The following is a 14,807-nucleotide window of genomic DNA, read 5'->3' as shown; positions in this document are numbered from 1 at the left end:
TTGAGCCTGCAGTGAGCCAAGATCACACCATTGTACTCCAATCTAGACAATAGAACAAAACCCTGTCTTTAAGAAAAAAAAAAAATTAGATTAATAGGAATTCTGCACTGATGACAGTAGAGTGACAGACTGTCAATACGCAAGGACATGTTTATAATAAGGGGAAACTCTGAACCCAAAAGAGGACTCTTAAAGACAAGTCAACTTCCTGAAAGTTGTGTTATCTGACAAAAGGAGAAAACAGAATGAGATCTACAGCACGATTTTATGTAAATTTAGAAGATATATGCAGGCCAAACAATATTATATTTCTGAAATATGCAAAGTAATAACTATAGGATAAAAGTAATTTTTGAGGCCAAAGTACTAAAAGAACCACAACTTAGAAAACAATCCTTCTTATTCCCCATTCCCCTTCTTCCCGTCTCTGGTTTTACAGTCTTTTTGGTTGAGTCAAAAGATCTTATTTCCTTCCTTTCTTCTTTCTTCCCACTCCTCTTTTGTTCTCAAAGAACTTAGGGTCAATTTCCTGCACAATCTGTCTGCACAGGATATCCACTTAAACACCATTCTACCCACTAGCACCAAACAAAAGGAAAACTTTTTCAAAGAGAAAAACATCCTAACATTTTTCTGAAGCTAAGAACGAACATATTTTGAATCATAAAGAGTAAGGGAACTAAATGAGGGGGAACAAGATAAGGGATAAAGGCAAAAACAAAAGAAAACAAAAGCCTGTGGGAAGAGCAAGGAAATGTCAGTGTTACCCAGTAGCTATAGTCTATGTCACTTTCCTCATTGGTTAAGACAGACATGTCTGGATGATTCAGATGTACTGTATACGCCCAAATGCAAGTGTGTGGGCTGGGAATGGTTTATTTTTGAACAAAATGAAATGACTACTATAAATTAGGTAACTTAGATATCAAGTTAACTTATCTTCCATTATTCACTGCTATAGAGGTAGATCAGAGATTTAAGATGGGATAAGACTGATTTTCACTCATGTAAAGAACCTAGATAACAGAAATATATTATCACAATTAAGAAAAGGCATTTTTTTTTCTATTGCTACATTTGCAGGCTACAACAAAAATAAAGCAAAACAGAATAGCCACTTGTACGAAGTAAATTATCGTGATTGAAAAAGTTAAAACCCAAAATAATAAAACTCAAATTGGGAAAATTCCTAAGCTTCATGTTTAATTTTATTAAAAATACTTTTCACCAGTTAGTCATTCAGTAACTTTTGTCAGTTTAATTAGAAATTTGTCAGGTAGTAATAGGAGAAATTAATATTACAAATTTTTAGTTTAGGCATTTTCATGTATTTTATAAACATTATCTTGCCAGAATTCTACTTTATCTGACTGTATGTTCTCTAAGAAGCTAATAAGTTTTAATAACTTCTTTTAAAAATTATGTAAGGTAAATTATTCAACAGTTTTCAATATAGCTTAAGTTCTTCACATCAAGCCATCTATATCTTATTATTACAAAATACTACATATTATCCATACATTCTTCCATTCAGTATTTATTGAGATCCTACTATGAGATATTCCCCCAAGAAAGCACACAAACTTTCACTGACCAAGAATGAAGACAAAAACAGTAGCAGATAAGATGAATTTTTTGAAATCTTCATTCACACTTGATTAATGTGGTTATCAAGCCTCCCTGAAACTATCAACTCTGAACCATACCTGTTAAGTCGGGTAGAGCAGATTCTGAGGCCTCAGTGCACAGGCAGCAAAGTGAAGTGTCCTGATCTCTGCCATAACTATTAGGTGGAAGGAGAACTGTCCCAAGGACCATACCTCTGCCCAGAAGCACAAAAGTTAAACTGTTCTGTGTAAAGAGGAAGTCTTAGAATTCCATTCTCTGACAAGCAATACCACATGCATGTGACATTTACTCATGTACTCAGTGGCCGGAGGGAACCAATAAAATGGTGAGCATTCACAATTCCCAAAGTGGGTGGAGAGTGACCGAAAGGAAAATTTCCAGCAATCCGCAAAAGACTGAGTCAGAATGGAGTTACTTCAAAATCTCTGAGAACACTTTTAAAATATAAGTAAAATAAAAACCAACATATATATGTATAACAAATAGCCTAATAATAAAACAATGTAGAAGTTAATATATCTCTATTTTATAGGGAGATGATGAGGTTAGACTAGAGAGAAAAGTTTCCTTGGAGAAAATCTGTTTACAATAAAACACGAAATACACTTTTAAAAGAAAGGAAACGCCTAACAAGACTCATCTTTTACACCACTTAAATAGTTCAAGAAACCACAAAGCCAAAGTCAAAGAAATAGCTGTGATCTGATTCATGAGCACAGAAGCCAAGAAATAACTGCCTTTGCTAACAATCTGGCTCTACAGCTTAATAAAGGTTAAAAACATGGCAATATAGTGTTGAAAACTTTTGAGTGTTAAAAGTTTATTTACTTATTTATTTTTATTTACTTATTTATTTTTTGAGACGGAGTCTCACTCTGTCGCCCAGGCTGGAAGGCAGTGGCGCGATCTCGGCTCACTGCAACCTCTACCTCCCAGGTTCAAGTGATTATCCTGCCTCAGCCTCCCAGGTGACTGCAATTACAGGCGCCTGCCACCACGCCCAGCTAATTTTTTGTATTTTTAGAAGAGACGGGGTTTCACTATGTTGGCCAGGCTGGTCTCAAACTCCTGACCTCATGATCCACCTGCCTCAGCCTCCCAAAGTGCTGAGATTACAGGCATGAGCCACCATGCCCAGCCTGAGTGTTAAAAGTTTTTAAAGCAAAAAGCCCAGTCTTTGTTAATAAACAGGAACAAAGTTAAAGAAAATTTAAAAACCTGAAAATGATAGTACTTTATGAGAATTAAACTAGTAAAACCTACAAATAATACATGACTTTAATGTATGATCTACAAAAATAATACTAAAGAGCGTTTGTAGGCCAGGGGCAGTGGCTCACGCCTGTAATCCCAGCACTTTGGGAGGCAGAGGCGGGTGGATAACAAGGTCAGGAGATCGAGACCATCCTCCTGGCTAACACAGTGAAACCCCACCTCTACAAAAAATATAAAAAATTAGCCCGGCGTGGTGGCTGGCGCCTGTAGTCCCAGCTACTCGGGAGGCTGAGGCAGGAGAATGGCGTGAACCCAGGAGGTGCAGCTTGCAGTGAGCCAAGATCGCGCCACTGCACTCCAGCCTGGGCGACAGAGCGAGACTCCGTCTCAAAAAAAAACAAAAAAAAGAGTGTTTGTTTAACTGTGTATCTGAGAACACTCATTCACTCAATAAATATTTATTAAGCACCTACTATGTACCAGCCCCTGTTCTAGGTCAATAAAAGTAACAGGGTAAGATAATAGGATGACAAGACTGAAACAGCCTTAGAGAAAATTGAAAAATAAAATGGTAACTTAACTTTATTAGAGAAAGAATAACTTTAATGTAGGTAATTATTAACTATTTAAAATAACAAAGTTTATGTTTTCAATAAAATTATCCTTTATAAAGCCAGTACTTTCAACATCAAGGGACAAATAAAAGAGTTAGATGACTAAAGGTTACCACAATTATGACTAAGAATTTCAAATACCAGATTGAATATCTCATTCTCCGGATTATAGAAAAAAAGGTGTGGGAAAGGATCTTCATCATCCACATTCTATCCATATGTAGACTCTATACCATATGGTTTACTATTTAATCAATAAATCTTCTATTTAAATTACCAATAATTAGTAGTTACATTTTCAATTACTTATAGCATAATTTGGAATAAAGAGGAGATAAATGGATAAACAAAAGGTGGTCTATACATATAATGAAGTATTATTTAGCCATAAAAAGAATGAAATGTTGATATATGCTACAATGTAGATGGGCCTTGAAAATATGATGCTAAGTGAAATAAGCCAGACACATCAAGGCAAATATTATATAATTCTACTTACATGAAATATTTAGAATTTTTCTAGTTCTGGAAGTCTAGTTCTGCAAATGGATGGCTATACAACATTATGAATATATTTAATCCTACTAAACTGTACATCTACGAATAGTTAAAATAGTAAATTCTGTGATACTTTGTCATAATTAAAAATTAAAATTACTAAGGTCTCCAAAGGCCTTTTGTTTATGTTATAGCTATCAGTATTTACTATATTTGAAATTAAACCTGAAATTTTAATGAGAAATTTGAATACCTATTAATTCTAAAATAACAATAAACCCATTATGTTAATAACATATTTTTACTAAAAAGAAAACTATTTTCAAAAAAGAATTAAGAAGATAAGAGTAGCATTTTCAGTTTTTGCAAATCTCTTTAATAGGTTGAGGTGGGAAAGTGCATTACTTTAATGAACGTGACAAACTAAGGCCAGAAGCAAAAGAAGAATCTAAGCAAAGATGAGGAGGAGCGGGGGCATTCTAAGTAGAGAATGTAGCAAGTTCAATGCAAAAACCCTGAGGTAGGAAAAGAACCTGGTATGTACAGGAAATAAGAAGTGTGGCTACTGTTACGGAAGTCAGAAGATGAGCATGAAACAAAGTAAGGTAGACAGGGGCTGGCCAAATCAAGTGCTTAGGGATTTAGGATTCTATTCCAAGTACAATGGAAATCCAGTGAACAGTTTTAAGCAGGATGGCCATATGGTCTGATCTCCATTTTTTTTTTTTTTTTTGAGACAGGGTCTTGCTCTGTCTCCCAGGCTGGGGTGCAGTGGCGTGATCTTGGCTCACTACAACCTCCACCTCCCAGGTTCAAGCGATTCTCCTGCCTCAGCCTCCTGGGTAGCTGGGATTACAAGGTGTGCACCACCATGCCTGGCTAATTTTTGTATTTTTAGTAGAGATGGGGTTTTGCCATGTTGGCCAGGCTGCTGATTTCCATTTTTTAAAAGACCATTATTACATGAAAAAAATGAATTACATTGAGAACCAAATTAGAAGCAGAAAACTATGCAGTAGTTCAGCAATGGGATCATGTTGGCTTAGAATAGGATGGTGGCAGTGGAGACAAAGAAAAGTGGAAGAACTTAATGATATGGTTTGAAGAGGGAATCAACAGGGCTTGCAGATTACTTGGATACAACATAAGAGAGAAGGAGAAAATAAAGAATGGCTGCCAGGTTTTAGGCTTAACTGTAACTGGGTAGATGGCCATGTAATTCACTGAGAAGCAGCAGTAGCACAGGTTGAGTATACCTTATCCAAAACACTTGAGACCTGAAGTGTTTCAGGTTTAAAATTTTTTCAGATTTTAGAATATGTGCATATATATAATGAGATATCTTGAGGTTGAGACCCAAGTGATATGGTTTGGCTGTGTCCCTACCCAAAATCTCATCTTGAATTATAATCCCCATAAATCCCTACGTGTCAAGGGCAGGATCAGGCGGAGATAATCGGATCATGGGGACATTTTCCCCCATGCTGTTCTCGTGATAGTGAGTCTCACAAGATCTGATGATTTTATAAGCATCTGGCATTTCCTCTCCTTGTACTCACTCCATCCTGCCACCCTGTGAGGAAGGTGCCTGCTTCTCCTTTGCCTTCTGCCATGAGGAAAAAGGAAAGGAAAAAGATATATCACCCCAAAATATGTCTCTGACATAAAAATTATTTTTGAGCCTAAAGCAATGAATAGGGGAAAAGCTCTCCATATCCTCTTGCTTTTCTACCTAAAGACAGGATACAAATTCTCCTTTACTGGTGACAACTATAGACTCTTATCAGCCCAGAGATGGCCTGAGCCTGGGAGGTTGAGGCTGTAGTGAGCCAAGATCACAGCACTGCACTCCAGCCCACATGACAGAGCCAGACCCTGTCTTTAAAAAAAAAAAAAAAAATTTAAAAAGTAGGCTAAGAACATGAACAGACATTTTCCAAAGATGACACATAGGTGGCTAACAAACATATGAATAAATGGTCAAATCACTAATCATCAGAGAAATGCAAAAAAAAAACAAAAAAACCAACTGATGTTGGCAAGGATGCAGAGAAAAGGGAACACTTATTCACTGTTGGTGGAAATGCAAGTTAGCACAACCTCTACGAAAAACAGTATAGAAATTTCTCAAAGAACTACAAGTAGAACTATACTTCAATCCAGCAATCCCACTACTGGCTATCTAACCAAAGGAAAAGAAATCATTCTATCAAAAAGACACTTGCACTCCATATATTTACTGTAGCACTATTCACAATAGCAAAATCATGGAATCAACCTAAGTGTCCATCAATGGATGACTGGAGTTTTTAAAATGTGGTATACATATATCATGGACTACTACTTAGCCATAAAGAAGAATAAAATCATGTATTTTGCAGCAACATGGTTGGAAGTGGAGGTCGTTATCCTAAGTGAAATGACTTAAAAACAGAAAGCCAAAAACCCTATGTTCTCATTGTAAGTGGGAGCTAAACAATGGTACACATGGACATACAGAATGAAATAATATATTCTGGAGACTCCAAAAGGTGGAATACTACCTATTGGGTCCCATGTCATGTATGCTATTCAGGTGATGGTTACACTGGAAGCCCAGACTTCACCACTAGGCAATATATCCATGGAAGAACTGCACTTGTACCCTCCAAATCTATAAACTTTTTTTAAAAAAGCAATAGAGGGACCTCAGCTTTTGCAAGATTAACTCTCTTTAGGTTAGTCAATAATAGTATAAGTACATGTTGTTTTATTATTCTTTGCTTTACTGTGCTTTGCAGACACTGTGTTTTTCACAAATTGAAGGTTTGTGGCAACCCTACATTGAGCAAGTCTATCAGCACCACTTTTCTTTTCTTTTTTTTTTTTTTTTTTGAGACAAAGTCTCACTCTATTGCCCAGGCTGGAGTGCAGTGGCGTGATCTCAGCTCACTGCAACCTCCACCTCTCACGTTCAAGCAATCCTCCAGCCTTAGCCTCCTGAGTAGCTGGGACCACACGCGTGTGCCATCACCCCCGGCTAATTTTTGTATTTTTTTGTAGAGAAGTGGTTTCACCATTTTGCCCAGGCTGCTCTCAAACTCCTGAGCTCAAAGCGATCTACCCACTTCAGCCTCCCAAAATGTTGGTATTACGGGTGTGAACCACCACACCCGGCTAGCACCATTTTTCCATCAAGTGCTCACTTCATGTTTCTGTGTCACCTTGTGGTAATTCTCACAATATTTCAAACTTTTTAATTGTTATCATATCTATTATGGTGATCTGTGATCAGTGATCTTTGATGTCACTATTGTCATTGTTTTGGGGCGCCACAAACTGCGCCATAGGAGACAGCAAAATTAATCATGACCACTCCACTGATCAGCTGTTTCCCTGTCTCACTCCCTCTCCTCAAGCCTATTCCCTGAGACACAACAATATTGAAATTAGGCCAAAACTGGGCGCAGTGGCTCACGTCTGTAATCTCAGCACTTTGTGAGGCCGAGGTGGACAGATCACATGGTCAGGAGTTCGAGACCAGCCTGGCCAACATGGTGAAACCCCGTTTCTACTAAAAATACAAAAATTAGCTGGGTGTGGTGGCGCATACCTGTAATCCCAGCTACTCAGGAGGCTGAGGCAGTAGAATTGCTTGAACCTGGGAGGCAGAGGTTGCAGTACGCCGAGATCATGCCACTGCACTCCAGCCTAGGCAACAGAGCAAGACTCCGTCTTGAAGAAAAAAAAAAGGAAAAAAAAAAAAGAAATTAGACCAATTTATAATGGCCTCTAAGTGTTCAAGTGAAAGGAAGAGTTGCATGTCTCTAACTTTAAACCAAAAAGTAGAAATAAGTTCAGTGGGCAAGAATGTCAAAAGTTGAGATAGGCTAAAAAACTACATCTCCCGTACAAGTTAGCCAAGTTGTGAATGCAAAGTAAAAGTTCCTGAAGAAAATTAAAAGTGCTACTCTAGTAAACCCAAACACGATAGGAAAGTGAAACAACAGGCTTACTGCTGATATGGAGAAAATTTGAGTGGTCTGCAAACCAGCCATAACATTCCCTTAAACCAAAGCCTAATCCAGAGCAAGGCCCCAACTCTCTTCAATTCTGTGAAGGCAGAGAGAGGTAAGGAAGCTGCAGAAGAAAAGTTTGAAGGTAGCAGAGGTTGGTTCATGAGATTTAAGGAAAAGAAGCCATGTCCTTAACATAAAAGTGCAAGGTGAAGCAGCAAGTGCTGATTTAGAAGCTGCAGCAAGTAAGAAAATCTAGCTAAGATCACCGATGAATGTGGCCACACTAAACAACAGATTTTCAGTGTAGATGAAACACCCTTCAATTGGAATAAGATGACATCTAGGACTTTCATAGCTAGAGAGGAGAATGTCTAGCTTCAAAGGACAGGTTGATTCTCTGGTTAGGGGTGAATGTTGCTGTTGACTTTAAATTGAAGCCAATGCTCATTTGCCATTTTGAAAATCCTAGGACCTTTAAGAGTTACACTAAATCTATTTCACTTATGCTCTATAAATGGAACAACAAAGCCTGAATAAGAGCACATCTATGTACAGCATGGTTTAGTGAATATTTTAAGCCCACTGTTGAGACCTACAGCTCAGAATAAAAAAGATTCCTTTCCAAATATTACTGCTCATTGACAATGCACTTGGTCACTTGGTACATTTAATGATATGTTGTTTTCATGCCTGTGAACACAACATCCATTCTGCAGCCCATAAATCAATGAGTAATTTCAAGTCTTATTACTTAGGAAAAACATTTTGGGCCGGGCATGGTGTCTCATGCCTGCAATCCCAGTACTTTGGGAGGCCAGGTGGGAGGGCTGCTTTAGGCCAGGAGTTCAAGACCAGCTTGGGCAACATAGTGAGACCCCATCTCTAAAAAAAAATTTTTTTTTTCTAATTATCCAGGCATGGTGGCGCACACCTGTAGTCCCAACTATTAGGGAGGCTGAGGTGGATCACTTGAGCCCAGGAGGTCAAAACTGCAGTGAGCCATGGTACACTGTACTCCAGCCTGGGCAGCAAAGCAAGACCCCGTCTCAAAAATGAAACAAAACATTTTATACAGTAATAGCTGCCACAGTCAGTTCTCTGATGGATCTGTTAAAATCAATTGATAACCTTTTAGAAAGGATCTACCATTCTAGATGCCATTAAGAGCATTCATCATTCATGAGAAGAGGTCAAAATAGCAACACTAACAAGAGTTTGGAATAAGTTGATTCCAATCTTCATGCATAACTTTGAGGAGTTCAAGACTCCAGGGGAGAAAGTAATTGCAGATGTGGTGGAAACAGCAAGAGAACTAGAATTACAAGTGGAGTCTGAAGATGTGACTGAATTGTTGCAATCTCATGACAACACCTGAACGGATGAGGAGTGGCTTCTTATGAGTGGGCAAAGAAAGTGGTCTCATGAGATGGAATCTATTCCTGGTAAAGATGCTGGGAATACTGTTTAATTATGACAAAGAATTTGGACTATTACATAAACTTAGTTTGCGGCAGCAGGATTTGAGAGGATTGACTCTAATTTTCAAAGAAGTTCTACTGTAGGTAAAATGCTGTCAAAAAGCACTGCATTCTACAGAGAAATCTTTCATGAAAGAAAGTGTCAACGGATTTGGTAAACTTCATTGTTGTCTTATTTTAAGAAATTGCCACAGCCACCCCAACTTCCCAACTTCCCGACTTTCAGCAACCACCACCCTGATCTCAGCAGCCATCAATGTTGGGGCCAGGCCTTCTACCAAAAAAATGATTTGCTAAAGTCTCAGATGATCATCAGCATTTTTTAGCAATGAAGTATTTTTTAATTAAGGCATGTCCTTTTTTAATAGACATAATGCTAATTACACACTTAGTAGACCACAGTATAGCATGAACACGACTTTTATATGCACTGGGAAACAAAAAAAAATTTGTTTGACTCATTTTATGGTGATACTCACTTCATTGCAGTGGCATGAAACCAAACTTGCAATATCTCCAAGGTATGACTATAGTTAAAGAGGATAGTTCCCTACCTCTCATACACTCACATTCACAAAAAATCAAGATGGCGTTTTAATCAGAACTATGCTTATCCTCCCCCTCTGTGTATTCAAATCCTATATTTCTTTCAAGGTATAGTTTAAGTTCCTAGATTCTCCTTGAACCTGACCTCTGGTCATTTCAGATTAAGTAATCTCTTCCTTTGCCTAAGCTCAAAGCACCCATTGCCTAAAATAGCAATTGTTATACTAATATGGGACATCCTCTATACTATATTTAATATAATTTATACATCCTGTTTTTATGTCTTTTTTTCTCAAGTTTCTGTAGGTACAGAATCAATGCTTCCAATGAAGTCAGCAGAGTGCTTTGCTAATAATTGACGAAAAAAGGATTAACTCATTTTAAAAATCCAGTACGTATGAGACTTCTTGCCACAAAAAGTAAAAGCTGTAACAGCATTTTTCTCTTTTTCTACATCAGTATTTCTCAACTTTTTTTTCATAACCATTACTCTATGGAATAAAATTAAATTTAAGTAAATATAATTCATTGATTTAATTTAATTCAATTTCTCCCTAACAAGAGAAATTAAATGCTGAAATGATAAAATTCTTTAGCGTAGCATTGAGCTTTGGAGGATCACAAACCATTGTAAATATCTAAGTTGTTATCACCCCTGTTGAAAATGCATGCTCTATACCTATCTAAACCATATACTTAAAGGTTCAAACAGGATGCATTTGCTCCTGGTAGAGTAGGAGCCTTTTCTGATTATGTAACCATAGGTATCAACCTACTGGATTCAAAGTCTTCTATTACAGATAAAGGAAGAGCACATTTTTCTAAGCAGAAAAAAACAATATAAACAAAGACATGGCGGGGAAAGGTAGTCCAAATTCAAGGCCAGATCAAGATGTGGAAACCTGGGTAGGCTAATAATTAACACTTCTTCAAACCAATACCAAATGTGTGTTCAACATTTACTCAGGGAGAAGCCTGAAGTTTACATTATACCTCTGCTCTGGTCCTGAAGAATTCACCTTTGTCCCTAACTTGGAGTCTTGATTGAGCTAAAAGCCCTGCAGTTAATCAGAATTACTGACCTCAAGTGTCAGTTTGGCATGTCCTTTGGTGGTCTCACACACTAGCCCAAACTGCTTATGAAAATATTTCCCAAAGCTACATAAAATACTTTCTCTGAGAGTATTTTTAGTAAACGATTTCTTCATCTTGTTACATTTCCTGTGAACCTTCAGAAACCAACTCCCTGAAGAGGAGCTCAGGTGGTACATTCCTTAATCCAGCTCACTGAGTTTTTGGCATGATGAATTTGGCCTGATTAGAGAGATGACTGTGTGTGTGCGTGTGCATGTGTGCGTTTGTGTTTGTGTGTAAGTAAATAAAATAAGGTGAAATATATGTGGGCCAAATGACATGTTCTTGACATTCAGACAAAAGAATTCAGACTTATCACAGTAAGCAACAAGGAATCATTCTAGGTTTGTGAGTAGTAGTAGCACAATGTGCTACTTAAAGAATACTGATCTATAAGACTTCTCATAGACCACCTGAAGTTGCAGAGAATAACTAAAAGTCTGCTGCAGAAAACTAAAGTGAGATGATAAGGGCCTGGCCACAGAATGGAGAACAGACAGATTCAAGAAATCTTCTGGAGAAGGGATTTGATAATTATCTGGAAATAAAGGATATCGGAAAGGAAACAAATATTAAATCTCTGGTTTGGAGCAAAATGAATATAAAGTAACACCCAGATATCAAAGAAAGAGTTGCAAGAACAAGACTAGAATGTAAGTGGGGTATTTCCATTAAGGACACAAATTCAGAAGTAATAAACATGGCTCAGCATTTTACAGAAAAAAAAGGAAGTTAGCATTCAAAAACATTTTTATCAATGAAAAGAGTGGCAATAATTGTAAGATTTTATACTCAATTTCTGAAATACTTTCTAAACCAAAATAATACATTTCTGGATGGTGCCAGATAACAGAAATTTCTAACCTCCTTACTCTTTCCTGTTCATTTCGTACATCCTCCCTAGGTGAAGTCATTCACATACAATTCTTTCAGTTATAAACTCTAGGCTATTGGCTCCTGTATTAGTTTCCTGCAGCTGCTATAACCATATACTAGATGGCTTAACCCAACAGAAATGCATTCTCTCATAGTTTGGGAGGCCGGAAGTCTGAAATGAGCAACACTGGGACAAAATAAAGGTGTCAGCGGGAGACTCCAAGGAGAATCCATTCCTTGCCCCTTCCAGCTTCTAGTGGCTGCCAACATTCTTTGGCTTGTAATCCAACCCATCGTCAAGGCCAGGATCTTCAAATCTGTCTCTGTTGCAGGTTCACATTGCCTTCTCCTATGTGTGTGTGAAATCTCCCTCTGTTACACGTGATGGCATTTAGGGTCCAACTCAATAATCCAGGATAAGCTCCCCATCACATGTATAAAGACCAAAAATTCCCCCCACCTGCAACTTTATTTTTGCTATGAGAGGTAACATTCATAGGTTCCAGGGATTAGGACATGGATATCTTTTGAGGGGGTACTTTTCAACCTACCATAGCTCCCAAATGTCACCAGCCCAGAACATTTTCCTGATTAACAGATTGCCTGATTCCTATAGCCTATGGATAAGTAGATACCTTTGGATATCCTAAAGGCAACAAAAATCCATTTTGTTCCTACTCCTGGTTTGTTTCTCTTCTGTTTCATGTACATGTACATGTGTATGTTTTGTTGTTGCTAATGGCATATCCAGGCATCCAACCCAGAAACATCATGATCATTCTAGAGTCCTCTTTCTTCCCTAATTCACTCTATGAGTATATCCTATGAATCATACCTCTTAAATATCTCTCAAACCCATCCGTTTCTCTTCATTTGGTACCACTATCTTAATTCAGCTCCTCATTATTTCCTTGCCTGAACTGCTACAACATTCATTTATCACATTATGGCCAAAAACCAACTGCCCAAAAGTATAAATAATCCCCACAAGTTCCCCAAGTCAAATAGCTAAGTTTTCAAAGTTTAAATACTTCAGAAATTTATTCCAATGAGTTTGTGATTTTTAAATGTTACACTTAATTATGTGTTGGTCTTTATGAAATACATGTTCCACGTCTCCTCTCTCCTCACCCAGCTCTTCATTCTTCTCACAAGGATCAAACAGGATCTTGTCTTTCAACTCTATCCTCAAGGAAATAGAGGACTTGCTATAATTTATTATATTCAGAAACTCTGACTGAGCCACATATTGTGTCTACTGTGTTTTCCTCCTGCCTCTTATTAAAAGTATGGCCCTTTCATGGAACTAGAAAGGTAAGATCTCTAATTCGGTCCTAACCAATTATGTTTCTTCACTGGGGCTTGAGGCCAAACCTACTGCTGATGATAGAAAGTGTAATCCTGCCTTACTTAGTACCATGTGCAGATTTCATCCTTGAAACAGAATACTGGCTGAAGGACTGACCTATGGTAGAACACAGGGATTCTTGTGTTCTGGCCAAAAGAACCTCTTAATATCATCTCCCTAATAGCATCCCTTCTCATTATTTATTAGATGATTATTTGCCTTCTTATTGAAGGTATAGGTGTTCTGAGATAATTATTACGGTATTCACATTTGGGAAAGACTCATCTTTAAACAGCTGTTAGCATTTGACAGTATGATCACGGATTTTCCTCTGTATTTAATCACTGTACCTTGCACATAGCAGCCCCAAGTACTTTTGATATACTGTAATTTATAACATCATTAACTACAGCCCTGAAAGACAGGCATTATTATCATAACTTACAAATACTTGGAAATGTCAATTAACTTGTTCAAATCCCAAAGCTAGTTGGTGTAACCAGGATTCAAAACACTAGGTCTTTTCTAATTCCAAAGCCCATGCTCTTTTCACTATACCAGGCTGCCTCTCTAATGCAACAGAGAGTGGTACAAAAAGAACTGGAGAAGTCCTTTTCTTATCTTCTGGTGAAGACTTTGAAAACAGCCAGGCCCCAAAGTCGGCTGATCTTGATTCATCTGCCTATACACGTGATGATATTTAAGAGTTAAACCTAACAGACTAATCGGAACGATATGCATGTGCTTACCAAACAATCCATTTCATCAAAGGAAACTGGAAATGTCTGCCATTTACTCCCAGCAACAGGGTAATCACAAATTTTTCCAAAGTGAATGCACAATGACTCAGAGAACAGTTTTTAAAATTTATACAGCTCGGCCAGGCGCGGTGGCTCACACCTGTAATCCCAGCACTTTGGGAGGCCGAGGCAGGCGGACTACCTGAGATCAGGAGTTTGAGACCAGCATGGCCAACATGGTGAAACCCGTCTCTATTAAAAATACAAAAAAATTAGCCAGGCGTGGTGGCATGTGCCTTTAGTCCCAGCTACTCAGGAGGCTGAGGCACAAGAATCGCTTGAACCTAGGTGGCAGAGGTTGCAATGAGCCGAGATCGGGCCACTACACTCCAGTCTGGGAGACAGAGCAAGACTCCATCTCAATTAAAAAAAAAAAAAAAAAATTATACAGCTCATGCCAGAACTTAGAATCCATCCAAAAAAAAATATAACTTTTTCTCTAGTATGACTGGACAATTTCCATCTCTTCTTGGAACAACCTTATTTGGACCAAAAATTGAATACACGTGTCCTTCCCTTTGGTTTTTCCTCAAAAAAAGGATGAGCTGAACAAAAATCTTCCCTAATATATGGCTCACCTCACAAACATCTCACCAAAAAAGACAATGTATGTGTGGGTATTCATTAGGAAATATTTCTTATAAAGTTTCCCTAACCTTACTCTTTTAGGA

The 14,807-nt window shown here is 37.9% G+C and overlaps 1 protein-coding gene across 11 annotated transcripts in view; it reads right to left on the bottom strand.

The window, feature by feature from the left end:
• ABL2 (ABL proto-oncogene 2, non-receptor tyrosine kinase) overlaps positions 1-14,807 on the bottom strand; it is a 130,135-nt gene that overhangs the window by 39,694 nt on the left and 75,634 nt on the right. For 2 of the 11 annotated variants that reach the window (XM_054656245.2, XM_054656251.2), the window contains exon 1: positions 1,707-1,794. The exons of 5 other annotated variants lie outside the window; for them this stretch is intronic. Coding sequence is in view for 4 of the 6 variants with exons in the window: in XM_009439064.5 (XP_009437339.1) it covers positions 1,707-1,818 (112 nt within the window). In the remaining 2 variants the exon portion in view is untranslated. Of the gene's footprint in view, positions 1-1,706; positions 2,454-14,807 lie in introns of those variants that run through there. 4 more of the 11 variants (XM_009439064.5, XM_009439079.5, XM_009439085.5 and 1 more) reach the window with 4 other exon arrangements.

Source organism: Pan troglodytes, chromosome 1 (assembly GCF_028858775.2).
Source record: "Pan troglodytes isolate AG18354 chromosome 1, NHGRI_mPanTro3-v2.0_pri, whole genome shotgun sequence".
Classification (NCBI taxonomy): Eukaryota; Metazoa; Chordata; class Mammalia; order Primates; family Hominidae; genus Pan; species Pan troglodytes.
The sequence above is the reverse complement of the archived record's forward strand: the minus strand, read 5'-3'. Positions and strand labels throughout refer to the sequence as shown.